At 35.6% G+C, this 23598-nt stretch overlaps 1 protein-coding gene across 3 annotated transcripts in view; it reads left to right on the top strand.

Moving 5' to 3' along the window:
* llgl2 (LLGL scribble cell polarity complex component 2) overlaps positions 1 to 23598 on the top strand; it is a 57052-nt gene that overhangs the window by 25517 nt on the left and 7937 nt on the right. For 2 of the 3 annotated variants that reach the window (NM_212582.1, XM_087275441.1), the window contains 17 exon segments: positions 115 to 246; positions 2199 to 2296; positions 4236 to 4317; positions 4864 to 4979; positions 6743 to 6901; positions 7817 to 7979; positions 8081 to 8213; positions 10381 to 10435; positions 10992 to 11146; positions 11979 to 12190; positions 14942 to 15009; positions 15992 to 16145; positions 16234 to 16338; positions 18335 to 18627; positions 20277 to 20424; positions 21417 to 21567; positions 21664 to 21780. In NM_212582.1, coding sequence (NP_997747.1) covers positions 172 to 246; positions 2199 to 2296; positions 4236 to 4317; positions 4864 to 4979; positions 6743 to 6901; positions 7817 to 7979; positions 8081 to 8213; positions 10381 to 10435; positions 10992 to 11146; positions 11979 to 12190; positions 14942 to 15009; positions 15992 to 16145; positions 16234 to 16338; positions 18335 to 18627; positions 20277 to 20424; positions 21417 to 21567; positions 21664 to 21780 — 2284 coding nt within the window. In that variant the 5' untranslated portion in view covers positions 115 to 171. 3 annotated transcript variants of the gene reach the window in all.

Raw genomic sequence — 23598 nt, 5'->3', positions numbered from 1 at the left:
TTATCAAATATTAGACAAGACAATTTGGACATCTCTATTCCTTAGCCATTTCTTCTTTATAGATGTCATATGTTGGTGGCCCTGGTTAACCCTGTATCTCTCTTGTGTTGTCAGGTGGCTGAGGTGAACCCGTGAGAGAGGGCAGTGTGAGTCCCGGCTCGTCCAGGGACCATGAAGAGGTTCAGGCGTCATGGGCACGAGTCTCAGAGGGACAAGCACAAACAGGATCTCTATCAGTTCAACAAGGTAATCAAGCCACATCTTCTGCTGACAGTCTGTTTTTTTTTGTGTGTGTCGAGTATATGCAACTTTTTTTATGTCTTGGGTGCCCTTCATTACATTTAGTTGTTTTACAAAAGTAAAGTCAAAAGTTTCTCACACAGAATACATGGGAGAGTTGAATTCAACCATGTTGGATAGTTTTTTTGGTTGCTATTTTTGGTAGATTCACACAAAAGTTGATTTTAAAGTAAATTTCCAGCGTGTTTGATTTCATTTATTTTTTAAAATATTTTTTGTTTGTCTAATTTGGCTCAAAACATTTTTTAAAATGTGTTTATTAATGTGGCAAAACTCTTTTTTTTTTCTTTTTTTTTTTTAAAGTATTTTATTAAATTTAGAATACTATACTACTAGGAATGCAACTGTTCTCAGTAAAAAATTAAATCGTCCCGATGTCCTCCCATGGTTCGGTGCGTCCTGTGATCCGCAGTTCAGAATATACATCATTAATATTTGGTTTAGTAATTAAAAACAACTGCATCAAAGCAAAAAAGTTCCGCCTTTGGATGCTTCAAATTACATTTCACATGCATTGCACATGCGGAGACCTGTCCAATCACCTTTTGCTATTTGAATTTGTTGTTGACATCACGTTTCCTAACGTCTGGGTGTGTGTGGATTTTCTGAGAGTTCAGCACGACGAATGAAGGAGATAAGCGCAGGGGAGACCAAAATACAGCGCATTGCCTTCAGTGTTTCAACATAAACTCTATAAATTCAGACAGACACAAAAATATAATGAATGCCGATTTTTATTTATTTATTTATATATTTTATTTTATTTATTATTTGGAAAGATATCCTAGATCAGTGGTCACAAGGTCCAAGTTCAGACGCAGAAGCGTCCCATACGGAGACAGGACATACTGCAGATCTGTTACTTCAGTCACGCTCCCACTGGGTGTTCCTCCTCACCAATCGCTCCCTCAATTTATTTTTTCTGTTTACCCATTTTCTGCTTAGAAAAGATTTCTTCTCGACTGACTGTTCCTCCTGAATTAAGACAGAAAAGCCCAAGAGATATGTATATATTTTTTTTAATTTTTCTGTAGCCATTTTTTTCTAAACATAGCAGATATCGTACCGCACCGAAACCGTGACCCTAGAACCGTGAAATCTACTGAACCATGAATAGATTGAACCATTGCACCCATATATATACTTATTTGTTGTTGTTGTGTATTTGTTTATTTTATTTTATTATTATTAATATTACTGCTAATAACAATAATAGTATTAATAATAATAATAATGGCAATTGTATTATTATCATTATTGTCATTATTATTGCTACATTTGAAACATTTTAAAATAACAAATCCTGTTGTATTGTCACTAAAATTGAAAGTATTTATTAAATATAAGATAATAATAACAGTTTTTAAGAGTACAACAGTCAAATTACAGTTTGAATATAGATAACGGTTTAATTTTTAATCATCCACAGATTAACCGTTTTTGAACGTTTAATGTCTGAGCAAAAAAAAAGCACATTTCACTCAGAACCACAGCAAATATATATATTTTTTAATGAGACCGCAGCTTTTGAGCTTTAGGTAATTGTGCTGAGGCACATTACACTTTGCTTTATTTATATTATTCATGCAGCCTATACTTTGTCCTCCAACAAAGTATAGGCTGATTTACATTAATCATGCAGCCTATACTTTGCCCCCCCCCCCTCACCCAAAAGCCTTTCATTCTAAGTGAAAAACATGTGCAAAGCTGTCTTATAATTTAGCCAAAATGATGTATCTTTTAAGCTAACCTAATTGTAAACATTTCAGACTTCACATCTTTAGTATGTCTGTGATTTGTAAAATGCCCATGAAGTCCGCTTATACCAGAGATGAGTCTTATGGTGTCTCCAACTTTACATGTCTCACACATTTCACTTGTTTTTCTTATGTCTTCAGACTGTAGAGCATGGCTTCCCCCATCAACCTAGCGCTCTGGGATTCAGCCCTAGCCTGGAGCTCCTGGCCATCGGCACCAGATCAGGAGCAATCAAACTGTATCCTTCAACAACCACAAGACATTTCCACACAACCATGGCTTATATTTGAACTATGCGTAGCTTTGCTGTTCGCCTGAATATTCCCACTCAGTCACATTCCATTACTCGAAGGCAAAGTGACTGTAGTGTGCAGGGGTGATTATGATTTCCGGTAGCTCATCTTATAGGTGTGTAGTGGCTGAACACACCCTTCATGCAGGTACCATGAATGCAGCACAGTTCATATTAGTCTGTACAGGTAACATTGTTTCCCATAGAATTGCGTAAGTTTCTCTGTTAGTCATATAGAGAAGAGGAAATGGAAATGATTAACTGGCGTGTGACCAGACTTGTGCTCTATTTTTATACTAGTAGACTTTAAAAAAAAAATTTGAAGGATTTGAATTGGACACGTTCCTATAAAAAATGGGCTGTTTCATATGTCTTGTCTGAAAAATGGTTGCTGTTTAAACCAGGAAGTGACATCAGGAAAAATGTTAGAATTTTTATCATGTATTAACGCTAAAAATCCTATTTTATTTATGTATTGATTTGTTTGTTGTTTTTAATTGTATGTTTATTACTGAAAAGTTCTTGCCATGAAAATAGATTTTCTTGCTGACTAGTGGTGTAATGGATAACAAATCTCAGGGTTCGGATCACATTATAGTTTTTTAGTCACGAATCAGAGCATTTTCTGGATCAGCCAAAAAGGAAACAAGACTAATGTAATTTGCTTTTCGTTTATTACAAAAAACAGTACTGCAATAATTTTTTTGTTTCAGCCAACAGAACTTAGAAGCTGTAATTTTATTACAAAAAAAGAAGAAATAATCGAATAAAAATAAATGGTAAATTATTCAGTACTGTGAAAAATTCACTGCTACTACTACTGTTGCTGCTAATGCAAAATCTATTAAGTGTATATTTAGTATAATAAATATAATTTAGTATATTTGCATGTATTTTAGTCTTATTTTCAATAAATGATTCAGTTGTTCACTCATAAAACGTCATGTTTCAATGCTAGACGGATCATTTTTAAAGAATTATTTAGTGGCATATTTTTGATTGCTGGTTGGTTATTTAATATTGTTTAAATTATTTAATTGCTGCCTACAACTTTTATTTTTAAGTGTCGCTAAATGCAAATAACTGTGATTTTAATCTTTACCATAAACATCAGTGGTTTTATCTAGACATTAAACTGTTCTCCCAGTACTTCTGTGGTATTTGACTGTTTGTAACTTCATAAATAACTCAAAAGATTAAAAACTGAATCTCTTTAAGATTAATAAACATGCAAATCATCGTCATTTATAATTTATGTTGCGTGGGTGTTGAGATCCTGATCTTTTAATGATTATTCGGGCAGCCCTGAAGGCATTAATGCAGGTTAAACAAGTAGTGACAGAAAAAACTTTTAATATGTAATGTAATGTGTATTTATATAGCGCATTTATTGTGTATGGCCATACACCCATATGGTCATCCACTTGGATGATGCAACGGCAGCCACAGGACAATGGCGCCAGTGCACTCACCACACACCAGCTATTGGTGGAGTGGAGAGACAGTGATAGAGCCAATTCGGTGGAAGGGGATGATTGTTAGGCCATGATCGTAAGGGCCGATAGAGGGACTTTGGCCAGGACACAGAGGTTACACCCCCACTCTTTCACGAGAAGTGCCATGAGATTTTTAATGACCACAGAGAGTCAGGACCTCCGTTTAACGTCTCATCCGAAAGACAGCGCCCACTGACAGTGTAGTGTCCCCTTCACTTTTACTGGGGCATTAGGACTCACACAGCCTCACTAACACCTCTTCCAACAGCAAGGTTGTGGTTGTGATCCTTGCGAGTAATGAATCAACCGTGATCCATTACACCCCTATTGCTGACATGGAATTAAAAAAAAAACAAACTAATCATCATCATCCTTAACCAGTTTTTTAGCTACGGAGCTCCAGGTGTGGAGTTCATGGGGCTTCACGACGAGAATGCGGCGGTTACACAGGTGCACTTCCTGCCAAACCAGGTACGGCTTTGGACTTTTAATCCTGTGGCTTTTTGATCTCATTGATTTGGTCTCTTTTTATTTTTTTCTTCTTGGATTTTGTTCCAATCTTTGGGATTTGGTTTTCAGTGAATCATCTGTGGTTTTGGGTGAGGTTGTTGAGGAAAAAAAAAAGTTAAGTTTCAAGAAGAGAAAATCCACAGAAACTTTTTAATGATTAAAAATATATGGAAGACCATTTCTGCCTTGGGATAAAAACATTGTATCTGTCAGTGCTTCTGACTTTTCTTTATCCCAAATCCAAGTTTAGAGCTCACTATTCAAATTACTTACTCAAGTTTAAGTTTACACCAATCTTTTTCTTTTCCAAATTTGTGAGTTTAAAACTTTAGAAATACAACAGACACATTTGCATATTCTTTGAAGAAAAGTCTTTTTTTATCTTTGTGTTTGTTTATATATTTGTATTACCTGCTGCAAAAACTAATTGAATAATTCACAGTGAATTAAATACCTCAATAGTTATTTATGATATATGTCTCTATCTCTCTTTATCTTTGTTTGCAGGTGGAGTTGGTCACATTACTAGAAGACAACAGTCTACATATGTGGACACTTCGGGCTCATAACAGCATGTGTGAGCTGCTTGAGATCGGACGGTTCACTCTCTCTGGTCCACCTGGGTGAGTCAGTACACACACCTACAGACTCGCCTCACTCTAATATTATGTTTTTTTTTCGTCCCAATGTGCTGGGATGCTCGCGCGCACACACACCCAAAGAATGAGACATGAGCATTGAGTCACTCTAACTCAGACATGACTGATACTCTGAATCTATATGTGGTTTAGCACATACTGTCAGCTGACTTACTCCGTGAATCAAATGCGTCTTTTATGCAATCTTCGCTGTCATATCCTGTCCAACCGTGCGTAATTAAGCTAATACTTTATTGTACAATTTACTTGTGTCATTCTGGAAGTTATAGTTTGCTTCTCATAGCATCCTATTAAACATCAGTCATGCTCTGTCCTTATGCCGCTGCATTTTATTCATTTATTTTTGGCGTTTCAGTATCACCCAACAAACTACATTGGAAATTTGTTGCATCACATCCACTACATATTTTGGAATCAAAACCATTCAAAACGTGCTGTGGCTTGTATTTCTAAGCAATTTATGTCAAGCAAGCAAAACTTGGATTTGTGCCTGGATGACAGAAGCATGTACTATATTTGTGTGTTTCTCAGCCACTGCTAGTTTCAGTTTCACTTTAAATTGGTTTAGATTGATGTTTATAAGGCTGTTTTTTATGGTGCTGTAATTTGAGTTTTGAATTTGAATTTAAGTGAAGAGATTTGTATTTTTATTTTAAAGATGAGTGTTATTTGCGTGTCAGTGTACAGACAACTAATGCAGTACAATATGTTCTCTCTTACAGTCATTTAAAATGTGTTGTAACTGACACAGTTTTTGATTAAAGATATATATTTTTGTGATTATTTTAAAATAAATGTTTGCCATATACACTCACCGGCTACTTTATCAAGTACACCCTATTAGACCCCCTTTTGCCTTCAGAATGGCCTTAATCCTTTGGGACATTTAATGGTGTTGACGCCAAATTCTGACCCTACCATCCAAATTTTGCAGAAGAAATTGAGACTCATCAGACCAGGCAACACTTTTCCAATCTTCTATTGTCCAATTTTGGTGAGCCTGTGTGAATTGTAGCCTTAGTTGCCTGTTCTTAGCTGACAGGAGTGGCACCTGGTGTGGTCTTCTGCTGCTGTAACCCATCCGCCTCAGGGTTTGACAACAAGGTTTGTTGTGTGTTCAGAGATGCTCATCTACATACCTCGGTTGTAACAAGTAGTTATTTATGTTACTGTTGCCTTTTGCTATCAGCTCAAACCAGTCTGGCCATTCTCCTCTGACCTCTGTCATCAACAAGGCATTTGCGCCTACAGAACTGCTGCACACTGGATATTTTCTCTTTTTATGGACCATTCTCTGTAAACCCTAGAAATGGTTGGTTGTGCATGAAAATCCCAGTAGATCAGCTGTTTCTGAAATACTCAGACCAGCCCATCTGGCATCTACAACCATGCCACGTTTAAAGTCACTTAAATCACCTTTATTAATCTCCCATTCTGATGCTCGGTTTGAACTGCAGATCTTCTTGACCATGTCTACATGCCTTATTGCATTGAATTGCTGCCAAGTGATTGACTGATAAGAAATTTGCCTTAACAGGCAGTAGGACAGGTGTACCTAATAAAATGGCCATGAATTTAAGTACTTTATGTAAAACATTGTAATGCATTGTTTTAAAAAATAATAATAAAGTTGTAATTGACCAAAATATAATAAGCCCTAAAACTAGAGATGAAAACAAATCACTTGACTTTAATTTTAACCTCCTTGTGATGTGAAATGTTGACAGTGCCATTCCCAGCGTGACGCGGGTCACTGCGGTCTTGGCACACTCATCGGGTGAGCTGCTGCTGCTGGGCACAGAAGGAGGACACGTGTTTGTTGTGGAAGTGCCAGGATTCAGAGAACTGGAGGAGAACAACATCAGCGTGGAGGACGTACAAAACAGGTCAGGCATCACGCTCATCTGAATCACAAAGGCATGTAAAGCCAAAAGAATCAATTGAATATTTATCCAATCAAATTGTAATGTATAATATATCAGCCATAAAAGGTTGTTACAAAATAGTATTCAAACATTTTGTACTTTACCTATGAGCAATATATTGAAAGCCGGCGCAGTGGCGCAGTGGGTTGTGCTGTTGCCTCACAAAAAGGTGGCGGCAGGTTCAAGCCTCGGCTGGGTCAGTTGGCGTTTTTGTGAGGAGTTTGCATGTTCTCCCTGTGTTCGCGTTAGTTCCCCCCACAGTCCAAAGACGTGCTATAAGGGAATTGGGTAAGCTAAATTGTCTGGAGTGTATGAGTGTGAATGAGTGTCTATGGGTGTTTCCCATTGATGGGTTGTAGCTGGAAGGGTATCCGCTGCGTAAAACATATGCTGGATAAGTTGGCGGTTCATTCCGCTGTGGCGAATCTTGATGAATAAAGGGTCAAAGCCGAAAAGAAAATGAATGAATGAATGAATGAATAAATAAATTAATTTATTACTGAAATGTTCCTGCCATGAAAATAGCCTTTGTTGCTGACATGGCATTAATCAAAATTCATCATCATCATTATTATTGTGAAACTGTTGCACTCTTCAAGTTTGTATACTTTAAGACTAGGCATTCTCAAGACAAACTGTCTTGACATACTTTTTCTTGGCATTTTATCTAACTTTTTTTTTATATACATTCCTTCAACTTTCATGTCCCTGAGTTCTATAATGGTTTTATAATCTCTGTTCATTTTGCCTATACACACATTGTACATTCTTCAGATAGTTTCTGTGGAGTAGTATTATGCAACACTTTCGCATACCTGAGATGACTGTTACAGTTACTCTTTGTGATGGCTGATCTCTCTCTGCTGCTTTTCCCAGAGTTCCAGAGGATTATGTTGGCCGCAGAAATCTGGAGAGTGTGGAGACTCTGCATGAAAACCCGCTGAACCCGCGGCAAGTGCTGATTGGCTACAGCCGAGGCCTGATGGTTCTGTGGGATCTGGACCGGCAGCGTCCCGTCCAGCACTTTCTGGGCACACAGGTGCAGTATTTAGCAATGTTTGTCACTCTGAAGCTCAAAACGCTTATCAGGGATTTTTCTAAAAAGAGGTCTGTAATTGTATCTTTTTGCATCTTCTGCAGCAATTAGAGAGTGTTTGGTGGATGGAGGACGGTGAAAGCATTCTCAGTTCGCACAGTGATGGAAGCTACTGCCAGTGGACGGTGACCGGTGAGGATCCGCAAACAGAGCCAGAGAAGCAGGAGACGCCGTATGGTGAGACCAATTGACCAGAATCACATGTGTTTTCAGCTTAAACATGAACTATGGGCTTCTGTTCCAAAACCTGCATCGGTCGGAAATTGTATTTCTCCATATGTATAATGTTTATCAAAGAACTTCTTGATAATTAATAAAGTATTTTATGCTAGCATAATCGCAGCGTGAATCAAAAACTGCTAATTTTTTAGTACAACTTTAGTAATGTAACTAGAAACCATTATGTTTTTTTAAAACTGTATTATATATAAATACAGTCAAGCCTGAATTATTTATATATAAAATTTATATATATATATATATATATATATATATATATATATATATATATATATATATATATATATATATATATATATATATATATATATATGAACAATATCACGAGTAGCAGTGCGATATGGCTGTATATCGGGACTGGTGGGAGTTGTGTGTTGACTCGAGACCGCAGGCTGAGTGCCTTAGTGTCCCACCAGTGAAGATATACAGCCATATTGCACTGCTACTCGTGTGATATTGTGTTTATACTACAGTTTGACAGCATAATCATGTATATAAAAACGAAAATCAGACTCGGAGAGTGTAAAAACCCTTTTGTTTGAGGAACTACTTTCTTCCGCCATTTACATCTGCAGCTGATGTCAGAACAGCAGAAACTGTTGCTACTTCACCAACATCACTTTAGAGCTAGTATTTGAATGACTTTCTACAGTGTAATGTCTAAAGTGATGACAAAACAGCTGATTTTGCTCACATTTTAAGATTATAAGGCTGAACAGCATGAAATGCCATCAGTCTACAGAGATTTCCCAGTATTGCTCTGTTGCAATCGGAATATTACAATAATTAAGCCCAAAAAAGCCAAAGCAGAGCAAAGACTACTAGATTATAGTTGTTTGTGATAAGGAAAAACGCTAAACACGTGTGGGCACGTGTTTTTTCTTTCTTTGTTTTTACTAAAGTAGTCTGCAGTAATGAAAACAGGAGACTCAATAGAAACAAACAGATGGCCAACCAAAAAGTAAAAAGGTTAGAGTCCCATCTCACACTTAATACAATATTATATGGTATAACTACAGCACTACAACATACGAAAGAGAGAGATTGTCTTAGAATGTCATTTACCTGTTTAATAATGATTTGATCATCTGTAGTAAGAAATTAGGAGGTTTTTTTTTCTTTTAAGGGCTTATTATGCAGTCTCTGTTGCTATCTTGTGGATAGACAACATAAACCGTTTTTGCTCTGCTTAATGACAGACTAATGGCTGCTGATGCCCTGTCTCTCAGAAATTATAAATATTTAAAATAGGCACTATCCTTATAAATAAATTGCATAGTTGCAATCTAAACCACTGCATTCTCCTAAAAAAGCGTCAAAAGTACATTATCCAACAGCTGCAATATTTGTAGAACTGTAGTGAGTTTATTGATCTGCTGTCACTCTATGTGGGTGGAGTAATACTCAAGAGTGAAGAGATTGTTCAATTTCTGATATTGCAGAATATGGCACAGCTATCAACCAATCAGATTCCAGAACCAGACAGAACTGTTGTACAAACACATATACATACATGAATAAATACAATGTATATATCTATTCCACACATGTATACATATATACAGCACATAAAATATTAAATTAACCTCTGCAAGGAAATAAATAAATGAAATAAATAAAAAAATAAATGAAATAAAAAGTTGCCCAACATATTCTCTCTATGACCTCTAGAATTTGAAAAATGTTAAATTATGAATAATTATATTGTGGTTGTGGAAAAAGCCAGCCATTTACTCTTTTTTTTTTTCCAAGTTTTTGTAATCTGAGTGCATGTGTCATTCTCTCCATTTCCTCAACTTCTGCAACTATCTTGAACCATTCGTCTTCTTCAGTTAGTGCATATACAAAAATTTAAAACAAAAGTGTACATTTTTAACTTGTGCTATTGAATTGTTTGAATTGAAGTTGTTTTATGAGCTCTTTTTACAAAGCTAATGTCTTATTTGACTGAAGTAAAGCTGTGTGTAAAAGTGGCTTAATGTTGGCTTCAAATAATGCTGTCTTAGTCGGTAGGTCACTAGATCTGGAACAAAGCATTTGTCAGTCTTATAAGATGCCATTTGCTTTCTGCTCATTTTTTTAAACAAACATTATCTCTACACAGGTGCCTTCCCATGCAAGGCTATATCCAAAATTATACAGTTGCCATCAAAACAAGGGTGAGTATTGTATATTGTTTATCAGACAGTACTGTAAGTGTTTACTACCTGATTTGGGGGCAGGTGTGTTTGCTTGTGATGTCATTAACCCAGAGTGCTTCACCATAACCCACAGCATCTGGTTAATATTTAAACTTTCCATGAATCTTCATATGTTCCATTCTGCCTTCATTTGATTGCACTTTACAATAAGTACAGTCTTGTTTGTTAACTTTAGATAATTCAGTATTAACCATATATTTTTTAACTGTTTGTAAAGCTTTGTTAATTCCAGTAAATAAAAATGTTCAGGTTGGATTTAACAGTGCATGTTTGGTCTTAAAACAGTGTTAAATGCTAAGGTTAGGATTGATAAATGCTGTAAAAGCAATTGTTTATTGATATTTCATGTTTAATGTTGTAGTTGGCCAATGTTGATGAATGAAACCTTGGTGTGGTGTAAAGCTAATCTCTAGCCCTTTTTAAACAACTCTTCCTTTTATTTCCTGTTGTTTTTTCTGTTCTTAAAAATAATTGTAATGGCTGATTTGGAAAGTCTTCTGTGCTCTTTCTGCAGTCCCCCATTCCTCATCTTCAGTGGAGGGATGCCGAGGGCCAGTTATGGGGACAGACACTGCATTTCTGTCATTCACAGCAAAACCCATGAAGCGCTGGACTTCACCTCTCGCATTATTGACTTCTTCGTCATTCGTGAAGGAGAAAACCATAAAGGTAGAGACAGATGCTGAGAGGTCTCTCTTTTCTTTTTTTTTTTACCTTTCCCGAATATGTCAGTCACATTGTTTTCAGTCCCACATTTTTGTTTTCTGGCTCTGTGTTTACAGAAGTATTTTTGAAACCATCTTTAATATTCAATTCCTGATTCTATATTAGAGTAATGTTAACACAATTTTGCTGTGGCAAAATATGTACGCATCCTTCCATTCAGACTTCATAATGTAACTTTACAACTATTCCTTATTAGCATCTATGATCTCTTTATGTAGACCAGAGCGGTGTTTAAAATCTTCCATTGTGGACAACAGAACAAACTAGTTCTACAGTTAAGCTAAATTATGAAGCCTTATTTTATATATATATATATATATATATATATATATATATATATATATATATATATATATATATATATATATAAAATAAGGCTTCATAATTTAGCTTAACTGTAGAACTAGTTTGTTCTGTTGTCCACAATGGAAGATTTTATATATATATATATATATATATATATATATATATATATATATATATATATAGCATCAGAATGAGCCAGAAAGGTGATTTAATGACTTTAAAAGTGACATAGTTGTTGGTGCAGACACCAAAGAACCAGTTTGTGAAAATCAATCAGACTTCCCGTTAATATTAGTAAGCGAACTAAAGGAATTATATCCTTTTGACCGAACCAGCTTCAACAATTAGGATCGATTCTTAATTCCCCAGTTTCTCTTAATCTATTATTTCTGGTATCAGTTAATCAGCTTAAACATTTTAGCTGAGCTCCCGTAAGTGCACTTCCTCTAAGTGTGAGTCTGTGTTTCAGGTGAACCCAGCGCTCTTGTGGTTCTAGTGGAGGAGGAGCTGGTTGTGGTGGATCTGCAGACTGAAGGGTGGCCCGTCATCCAGACGCCATACCTGGTGCCATTACACTGTTCAGCCATCACTTGCTCACACCACGTCTCCTCCATCCCTCTCAAACTGTGGGAGAGAGTGCAAGCTGCGGGAGCCCACCAGAACACACACTACTCCAGGAAGGTATGCATATGTATGACTTAAGCCAGAATTAGCAGGTACATTGCAAGCATTTTCCATTTAATATATTAAAGTAGGAATAATATACAATACATGTAAAAAAAAATGTACAGGAAACTGAATCTGTTATTTGTCTACAATATTGCAAAATGCTTAACCGTACTGTTGTCTTAGAATTCTGTATACACTGTTTGTCCTTCAGGTCCAAAATGACCCATCTTCACTAAACATCCAAAATAAAGCAGCTAAATTTAATTTAAATTCTTAAATCTACTGTGCATAAAGAAAAAACCTTTTTTATCACAAACTCTGTGAATGTGTATTTTTTCCCTTCAGCATTGTGCAGAATTTCAACAATGTTTAATCAGCTGGCAACATTTGTTTTTGACTAAAGTAAATGATATATTTTTTAATGGTAAAAGTATCTGTACATAAGTTTTTAGCAAAACTGTAATCATAAAAATTAAAGCAGCAGATTCTTATTGTGTGTGTGTGTTTAGGTATGTGTGTATGTTGGTATGTGTGCCAGTTTGTGTGAGTAGTTTTTGTAATGCAAAAAGGATTTTATTGGTGAGTTAACATTGACCTGAATGACAACTGTTGTAGCCCTAACATGTACAACCTTCAAGAAAATTAGAAAATTATTCTATGTTTCTAATGTTGGGGTGATTTTAAGACAAAGACACCAAACTTTAAGATAAACTAACTAAACAATGCTTTTTATCCTGTAAGCCAATAGGAGGGTTAAATGTGTCTGGGAAGATTTGATTCTGTTGCTGACTGTTCTTTAACTTATTGTTAAACTTTTTAAACCATTACATGGTTGATCCTCACCAGGGTGCTCAAGGGTTCATGGGACTATGCCCAACCAGTCCACATGTGTTTTGTGGACCTGGAGAAGGCATTCGATTGTGTCCCTTGTGGCATCCTGGTGGGTGCTCTGAGAGTATGGGGTCAGAGGCGCTCTATTAAGGGCTGTCTCGTCCCTGTATGAACAGAGTAGGAGTCTGGTTCGCAGTGCCGGCAATACATCAGACTTGTTTCCAGCGCATGCTGGACCCTGGCAGGGCTGCCCCTTGTCACCAATTCTGTTTGTAATTCTTATGGACCGAATTTCAAGGCACAGCCTCGGGCTGGAGGGGGTCCGGTTCGGGGACCACAGGATTTCATCTCTGTTATTTGCAGACGATGTTGTTCTGTTGGCTACATCGAACATGGATCTTCAGCATGCACTGGAGCGGTTTGCCGCTGAGTGTGACGCAGCTAGGATGAGAATCAGCACCTCCAAGTCCGAGGCCACTGGAAAAAGGTCCATTGAAAGTCCTGACCTCTGGTGGAGGAGTTCAAGTATCTTGGGGTTTTGTTCACGAGTGAGGGAAGAATGGATCGTGAGATTGACAGGTGGATTGGTGCAGTGGCAGCAGTAATGCGGTTGATGTACCGGTCTGTTGTGGTAATGAAGGAGCTGAGCCAAAAGGCAAAGCCTTCAATTTACCGATGAATCTACATTCCTACTCTCACCTATGGTCATGAGCTTTGGGTCGAAGGGTGGCAGGGCGCATTCTTATGGATAGGGTGAAGAGCTTGGAGTACAGCTACTGCTCTTCCACATCAAGAGAAGTCAGCTGAGGTAGCACGGACATCTGTTTTGGATGCCTCCTGGAAGCCTACCTACGGAGGTGTTCCAGACATGTCCTACCGAGGGTAGGCCTCGGTAAAGACTCAGGACACACTGGAGGGACTATGTCTCTCGGCTGCCCTGGGAACACCTCGGGATCCCCCTGGAGGAGCTGGAGGAAGTGTCTGGGGAGAGGAAAGTCGGGGGTTGTCCCCTAAGATTGCTGCCACTGCTACCTGGCCCCGGAAAAGCGGTAGAAAATGAATGATTGAATGATACATAGTTGACGATAACAGAGTTGATATTTTCCAGCATTTTATGCTTTAGCTTAAGATACTGACCTCAAACTAAATTTAACATGGTATAACTAAAACATAATTTTATGTATTTTCATCATATTATTGAGTTTAGAAATTCACTGAAATATCAGTACAGAGTTGACAAATCATTAATCTGCTGCTGATGTGTTTTAAACTTTTTGTACAAATAAGTGAGAGAAGTATGATTACATGAATCAATGCTTTCAAGAGTTCCTCCCTGGAGGAAGTGACATCACATGGAGAAAGTCGCATGCTTTAAAGCCTTTTTATAGTCAACGGAGTCGACCAGAATGTTCGAAATGTTACTGAAATTACAAATAATATAGAAAAATTAATGTTTAATGCTAATGTTTATTTAACTTAGTATAAACGCTCACAAAAGATGAAAATGCATCATAATTGAAGCTGAATGTACGATTCAGTTGACAGAGATTGTCAAAACTTCAATGGAAGCCTTTAAGTCAATATTTTCAAGACAAAATGTTGCTTAATAGTAAGTACACAACATTATTTGTGAGATAACTTGTGTTATTATTAAAAATGGTTTCGTTAAAGATTTTGGTTTAAAAAAAAAGGATGGTTTATAGAATAGCAGATACATAATGCATCTCCAAGATAAGCACCCATAAGCATGCAAGAATGAAACCACTTACCAAGCAGAAAATGAACTGTCTTTTCTTAGGATCAAATGTTCCCATAAGTTTTGTTGTGTTGGATTCTGTTTGTTAGTATTCAACACAACAAAGCAAACAAAAACTGTCAACTCTAACTTGGAAGCTATTCAATAGTTTTTTTCTTACATCTGTCTTTTTGTAGCCTTGGCCTATAAACGGAGGCAAGAATCTGGCCCCAGACCCTCCTCAGAGAGACCTTCTCCTGACGGGGTGAGGAATCTATGATCTAACACACTACATCTTGATGTGATCAGTCTTGACTTTTTCATTCACTAGTTTCTACGATTCACCTATTATTATTGCATAATTAAAGATTGCTCTGTTCAAACAAGTGAAAACTACATTTTCTTAAGTTATCTGCTCAGAATGGAGGAGAAAAATGTACAATTGTTAATGTTAAAGTTATTGTCATTTTTCTTGTATCATATTTTCCAATTGCAGTAAAATCTTTGATCTATTATTACAATTTAAAAATGACAACTTCCTGTGTTTAATATGTTGTAAAATGTCATTTAATTATCTTATGGAAAAGCAGATTTTCTACATCATCACTGCAGTCTTCACTGTCCCAACTTATTATCATTTTAAGGGCGATTTAAGTATTTATAATGTGTATATATATATATATATAGTAACTTAAATGTGGGAGCTTTTGTAATAATTGAAATATTTTCTGAAACTACTTGTCGTTGAAAAACTGGTATCATTACTTATTATTATTATTTCACAAAAATGTAGACAAAAATTAAATTAAGTCAGTTTAGGCAACAGAAAATGCAAAACAGTTGTGGAATTGGTCTTTTAGACTATTTGTATCTGTTTTGATTCACTCACATCTTACCCATCAGGTCACTAAAACAGGAAAGATCAGATGTTTGTTCTTTGCAAGTTAAATTATGGATTATGCATGAATCATGCAATACCCAGAAATCAAGAAATAGTCAGATTTTTATTCATCAAAGCCAACTGTTATTTGGGATAATACAGCCCTGTTGGTATTTGATCTCTGTTTAAAGCGTGTCTTTCAATAAAGTCGGGTTTTTCCCTTCTCATGGAAACAATTTGAATAACAAGGAAGCAAATTTTGTTAAGACTCTGTAATGTTACACTGGAAGGGAATAAGGAAACTGATGCTTAAAACAAATCTTGCCTTTGATTTTAAAGTGTTTTTCATCCCTCTTCCTCTTGAAAGACATGAAGATGGAACGGTGCGATTCTGGGACGCCTCAGGGGTCTGTCTTTACCCCATGTACAAGCTCAGCACAGCAGGAGTCTTCCACACGGACGCCGATCCAAACGACAACATGAACCAGGGCAGTGAAGGAGAGTGGCCTCCATTCCGAAAGGTTTGTCTCAGAATATTAATTAACATTGCTGCTTGATTTCATCAGATATTTGATTTTGTATATATATTTTTTGTCCAACATTGATCAGGTTGGCTGCTTTGACCCATATAGCGATGACCCTCGGCTGGGTATTCAGAAGATCCACCTGTGTAAATACAGTGGATATCTCACAGTGGCCGGAACTGCAGGACAAGTGAGTTTTCATGTGGGATTTTAAGGGGGTGATTCGGTTCACACGTCTTTTTTTTTCTGTTTTTGTTAACAAAACCGAACAAATTTTTTTTTCGAATAACAACATAAACAACTGACATAAACAAATTCTCCCAAACTCCTTGCCAAGCTCACGATTACATTTCATATTAGGAAGCACCAGTAAAGTTAAACAACAACTGTCTCTTTAGTTTAATTTCTGAAAATTGGAATCAGACAAAATCTGCAGAAACCCACATCTAGTCTGAGCCCGGAGAATCGTCAGTCTATAGTGATCGATGATTGGCCCCTGTACTAGAACGCAGGGCTTAATTCGCCATATTGACCATTATACATTTCCTCATTCAAAACCATACAAGTGACATGTTTTGTGTATTCTATTGTCTTTGATGCAATATAGGTACCAAGGTCACCAGATGCTTATATATATCTTATTTACATTCATATGTGTTTATATTTGATCTCACTAAATAGGAATAGAAAATCTCTTACACAGGGGATTACAAATACATAGAAATAAAAGCAACACAATTAAACTAAAACATCCCAATTTTTTCTCAACCACCTTCCTCAGTATGTAGACATTTTAATAGGATTGTTGTCTTTAGGAAATCGTCTTAAGGAATAGTGCTTTGTTTAATTTTCAATTTATATAATGGTATAAATATATACCATTAAAAGGTTTAGGATTTGTTCTTTTTAAAATGAAGTCTCTAAAGTTCACATTAGCTGCATTTATATAATTAAAAATATCCAGTAAATCAAAGTGTTACAAATTCAAAGGTTTCTTGTTTGAATACTTATGCTTTTAATAATAATATAGTAAATTAGTAATATTGATGCATTTTAATTTGGTGCTCAAAAGGACATTGTTAAGTCGCCCACATGTTGTGTCGAATCCAAAGACTTGTTTTATCTTTGAAACAATAATAAAGATATTTTTAATAAAATGTAAAAATTCTGTTCAACTAAACTCTAGAACAGGAGTCGGGAACCTCTTTTCCGCAAAGAGCCATTTTTGATTTTTTTTAGCAAATGCATTTCTTAAAGAGCCATTTGGATGTATATACATCTCAAAATGCATTTACTACTGTATTACTTTAAATAACTAAAAAAATATTATAGTATTACAACTAATACTAAATTATTATTTATAATATTGCTTAAAAATAATAAAGGTTTGAAAAGAACCTTAATTTGTCCATGCACAAAAAAATGAAGCATCACATGTTGAGCAAGTCCATGACTGAAGAAAGAATAATTTATAGTATTTTTATATTCGCCATCTACTCATGAATGTTGTTTGAGTTTAAGTTACCATAGAAATGTAAGTTGTTTGCCCTTTATTGGTGTCGCAAAAGTTTATCCACATTGCCACAAACAAACATTGATTGAAACATCCCTTGTTAACTGAGTTCTTATTCATTGTGCTGTATAAAATTACAATTAAAAGGGGGATTATAATTGTATTTTTTAAAGCAAACTAATTTTTAGTGATGGTCATAATTTTTTATACGATAAAATAATATTGAAGGAAGGGTCTGATTATCCACATTCCTCAGAATATCTTATTTTATTTATAAAGAAGTGGTAATTTTAAGTGTACCTTTAACTTGGTGCAGAATTGGTGCAGTTTTTCCCAGTGCACTCACTGCTGTCATGGAAAATATCTGATTTCTCAATCCTTTTCAGTGGCTGCTGATAATTAATGATGAGAGAACTTGACTAAAGCCTGATTTAACTAATTATTAACGTTCCACTACACTCCATTTCTGCCATTAGGAAATGAGCAGAGCTTGGTAAAAAGTGCTTCTTCAGGATCAATAGTTCTTCTCATTCACTGAACTTCACTAAGGCTTTCAAACACACTCTGCATTTTTACTATAAACGTGAATTCTGCTTTTAAACATGTTTAAAGGAAATGTATTCCCGCTGATCTCTTATTAAACAGAATGTCATTTTGTGTGAATTCAACTTAGATTCTGGTTCTGGAGCTGAATGATGAGGCTGCGGAGCAGATGGTAGAAGCTACGGTAGTGGACCTGCTGCAAGGTCAGGAGGGTTTCCGCTGGAAGGGACAGGCGCGTCTAGACGTTCGGGAGGAGCCGGTACTGTTTCCTCCAGGCTTTCAGCCATTCGCCCTGGTGCAGTGCCAGCCACCCGCTGTGGTCACCGCAATCGCTCTGCACTCCGAGTGGAAACTAGTGGGCTTCGGGACCAGCCATGGCTTTGGTCTTTATGATTATAACCAGAGGAATAACATCATGGTCAAGTGAGGAAAAAAACATCTTAAATGGCATTTCAGACTAATTTGTTGAAAATATATGGATTTGTGAATGTTATTAATGGAGCTATCTACATTTTTTCTTACGATCCATGACGATTTGAGTGTTTTAAAAATTAGACACAGTGAGGTGTCATAAACTCCTCTCCCCAGTTCGTCCAGTGTATGTCAAAAGACAGCCAATTAAAGTTATTAATTCTAATAAGCTGCTTTTTGATATTTATTGCCTGTAAATGCTGTAAATGCTAATTAATTTCTGCAGCAAAAATAGCTATTAATATTATGGAATGTCTATGACCATGGACCACAGATCCAGTCTTATACCGGTATCTATTATCTGTGAATATATATATATATATATATATATATATATATATATATATATATATATATATATATATGTATATATGTTTTGTTTTTTTTCAAAATATTATCTGTACCTTAATGGTTACTAAACTACAGAGAATACAAAGCGACATTATTCTAGAGAAAAACACTGTGAATTCGAGAGCTTTGGCCATGAATTTGCTTGTGGTGCTAAAAACAAGAAACTGAACATGATTTATTGTTCTGGTGTACTGATGGCAAAGTTCTTTTTAATTCCCGGCTTGGAAGTACAGCTAATTTGGAAATACCATTGCAATTATTTATTAATGACGTATATTAAGAAGCCGCCAATGCTGCTGAGAGAGACTTTTAGATGAATATATAAATATGCACTGCACTCTTTTCTTTCAACATTTAAGAAAAATAACTGTGTGAGAAAAAAAAAAGAGTTAAGGCATCTAATTATAGTGATGTGGTTTATTTACACAAGCTGTGAAACTGAATGAAGTGGACAGTTGGTGTACCGCACAAATAGCCTAGGTAAAGAAAACCTCCACAATATACAGCATATTAGACTAAAGTTTTTTTTTTATCTGGTTCATTGTAGTGATGATTGAGAATACATGTGCCAATGTGATCATCACAGTAATCTAAAAATTCCCATCAAAAAGAGAAGTGTTCTATGTGGTATTAGTAAAAATAGTATTGTCACCAGGGCGTACTTTCATATTTACGTCAAAGGAAAAAAAACAGCTCTTTGTCTGACTCACTTATCACATGATACATTGGCTTTTAGTATGAATGATCTGAATGAAAAACATTTACATGGAAATTTCAAACCATATTTTTGTTGAATATATGACAGCAAAAGTCAAGTGTATTTATTCTAGTATTAATATTTTCCACATTCAAAAGAGTCGTATGACTAGAAGAAGATGTTCAACCAAAGCTGCACATTGTTTTAAATACAATACTATTGGGAAATATATATTTTTTGAAAACTTTTTTATTATAGTTTTCGCAGACATAGAAAAGCAAATGGATAGACAAACCCATCATGAAACAATAATCTGTACAAAATGTTTAAAAAAAAGCATGAAACGAGGGAAAGTGGCGACATATATGACTTACAGAAATTAAACCACATTATTAGCCTTTATGTTGTGCTAGAAAAAAAAACTTGATCCCACATTTTATCAAATTACAAACACTTTTTTAACAAAATTACAGACACATGCTTTATCAGTTGTTGTTTTGTTCTTACTTATTTTATTCATCTGTGTTGATAGTTGTTTTCTGTCCATTTATAGATGCACCCTTAACCCCAGTGACCAGATGGCTATGGAGGGGCCGCTTTCACGAGTCAAGTCCATCAAAAAGTCTCTGCGACAGTCCTTCCGCAGGATTCGCCGCAGTCGAGTCTCCATGCGCAAACACCACACTAACAACGCAGCCAAGGTGGGTTATAAAGTCTTAATCTGTTCCATAAAAAAATTCACTGAATGTACTGAAATATTGTGTCGTAGGTCTTATATCATTTTAAACGGGTCTTCATTTGCATGTCCATGTAAACCTATCCAACATCCATCCAATCAACAACAATCCAGCTCAATAAAACTTTTAACAAGTGTTTTATTAACTGTATTTGCCAATATGGTTTATTTATAGCTACCTGGTGAGAACACTGAGCTGGACAGACTGTTACACATATTTAGTTTATTACAGTTTGAAATTTGAAAGACAAAGGCTAGTCACTGAGAAGTATCCTTATAAAGGTTCCTAAAAGATGACCAAATGCGCCAAAATACCTCTGGTTTTTGATGTAAATCATAAGATAACTTTTTCAATGACAAAAGTTTTATCTTCTTGCTCAACTACATATTGACAGAACGGACCTGAGCAGTTGACCATAATAAAAATGTACTTTTTTTTTGGCCCAATATATAGAAAAATTCAGCACACAATCTTCATCACAATCAAGACAGAGTTGCACTGTACAATTCAGGACATATACCATTGAAGACAAAAAGTCTTTCCAATAATTCAAGAACAATTTTGTGAATCTCTTTCCAGTACCTTTGGTTCTGTCACAGTGCCAAAATACATGCATTTCTGTGCCAATATTTTTACTATTATTATTTTTTGTACGGCTCTTTGTACGCCGGTTGAACTACTTTTGCAAATTTTCATTGCCAATCAAATTCACTGGTTTTGGGTCAGTTTGGAATTTTCACAACCAGCGCAGAGCCTCTGGGATTGAGAGCTGCTGGTTTTACAATTATTATCTACCTCACATTTAAAACACAGCTGAGAACAATTGGGAAATATTCTATGAATGCTAACTGAGGGTTACATGAAGAGCTATTTCAGTAGCGATTGGCGCTGCATATTTCAGAGTTGTTGAAACGGTGGTGCTGGCTTGATGATGAATATTCTGGATCTTTCTGCAGCTGCAGGAGATCAATGCCAGGCTGGAGGCTGAGGCTCTGCAGGAGATGGAGCTGGCTCCTGTACAGAGAAAGATTGAAGCCCGATCATCTGATGACTCCTTCACAGGTCTCGTCAGAACGCTCTACTTCGCAGATACATTTGTCAGTGATAGTAAGTACCACAGGGTTTTTTATTCTGCAATTTGGGATTAGATTTTGGGTCTTATAACTGATACGATGACCTTAATCTTCTTCTTGTTTTCCTCAGGTTCTCACAGTACACCTTCACTGTGGGCAGGGACCAATGGCGGAGCTGTGTTTGCATATGTCCTCCGTGTCCCACCACAGGAACGAAGGGCAGAGGATCCAGTGACGGCTCATGCAGGTACAAAAACTAAAATCTGAAATAATAGTCAGAAATAAATTTCTTTGTTGAAGCTTTCAGCTGTAAAATCATATTTAATGTATCAGTAGTAATTTGCCAAATAGGAGCACAGTTTTTTGTTGATTTTAATAATACAAAGTACTGTTGTGACTACTGAATCATTATCTACATGGTGCAGGTGGTTGGTTGCTGTCACCTTAGCAGCCAATAAGCTTGTTCTTGAACATTCACATTCAGGTTCACATGTTTTTAGATCTGCTACGGGGAGTCACATATACAGTTGAAGTTAGAATTATTTTTTACCCAATTTCTGTTTAATGGAGAGAAAATGTTTCAGCACATTTCTAAACATAATAATTTTAATAACTTATCTTTAATACCTGATTTATTTTATCTTTGCCATGATGACAGTAAATAATATTTGACTAGATATTTTTCAAGCTATACAGCTTAAAGTGAGATTTAAAGGCTTAACTTGGTTAATTAGGTTAACTAGGCAGGTTAGGGTAATTAGGCAAGTTATTGTATTACGATGGTTGGTTCTGTAGATTAATGAAAAGAATTTGCCTTAAGGGGTTAATAATTTTGACCTTAAAATGGTTCTTAAAAAAATTAAAAACAAAATAAAACAAAAAAATAAAACAAAAGACTTTCTCCAGAAGAAAAAATATTATCAGACATACTGTGAAAATTTCCTTGCTCTGTTAAACATAATTTGGGAAATATTTAAAAAATGTAAAAAAAATTCTAAGGGGTTCAACTGTATATTGTGTTTGCAGCAGCAGTATGTTAAATGTTCAGACTGTGTGACTGTGAACATGCTGACAATAGGAAGTCTCAGTACTTGCTCTGCTGCTTTGATAAAACAGCAGCAACATAGCAGCTTTATTCCGCCAAGACTAAACTAAGACTAAATAAAAAATGTGCATTATATTTTACATATTATAAAACGTGAAGCATATTAACAAAGCTTGTGTATTTGGGTCAAGCATGAAAATGTGTAATACAATTATAGTTTAAATAGTTTAAATGTTAAATAGTTTAAATACCAGAAAGATTTTGTGATGCATATTTAATGAACATGATGAAATGATTAAACATTAAAAGAGGCTTTGTATTTCTGTTTTTTTTATTACTATTTCTCTATATGTAGGTTTTTATGTACAGCTCTTTGGTCAGTCATGTGGCTGTTTTTTAAATGTACTTAATAAATAAATATATATTTTAGCAATGATATTTCGAAACTACAGTGCTGATTAAAAGCACTAATTAACTGTCACTTTAAATCCCTTTGCTGTTATAATTTGAGCATGACATTTTTAATCAAAAACAAAATCCAAATGTTGAATGAAAACTTCATCTTTTTAATATTTTAGTTAGTAAAGAAAAAATGTTTCTTTATTTTTATATGTTAAGCTGAACAAAGTATTTCACCCTTATTGTAACATTTGAAGATGTTCACAATTATTCCAAACATAATAATGAACATTTTAAATGCATTTAATGTTCCTGTTTTGTACATCCTTTTTTATATTTAATGTTACACGGATACCAAAATGGGATCTCATGCTTTTGACCCGTAACATTTTACCCCAAACTTAAAAACAAAACAAAGCCTCAAATTTGCCTACAACGACACATAATGATGCTGTTTCTTTCACCATATTATTGACAAGGAAGCTTATTTTCTTTATGTGGAAACATACATCTCCACCTTCATATGATAGATAGATAAAATGTTTTTGATTTATTTATTTAAGGCTGGAAAGTAATTAGAATTTATTAAGAGGGCTTTTAAAACCTTTTTATAAAACACGG

Source organism: Danio rerio, chromosome 12, assembly GCF_052040795.2.
Source record: "Danio rerio strain M-AB ecotype USA chromosome 12, GRCz13ab, whole genome shotgun sequence".
NCBI classification, from domain to species: domain Eukaryota; kingdom Metazoa; phylum Chordata; class Actinopteri; order Cypriniformes; family Danionidae; genus Danio; species Danio rerio.
This window is presented reverse-complemented; position numbering and strand designations above follow the sequence as displayed.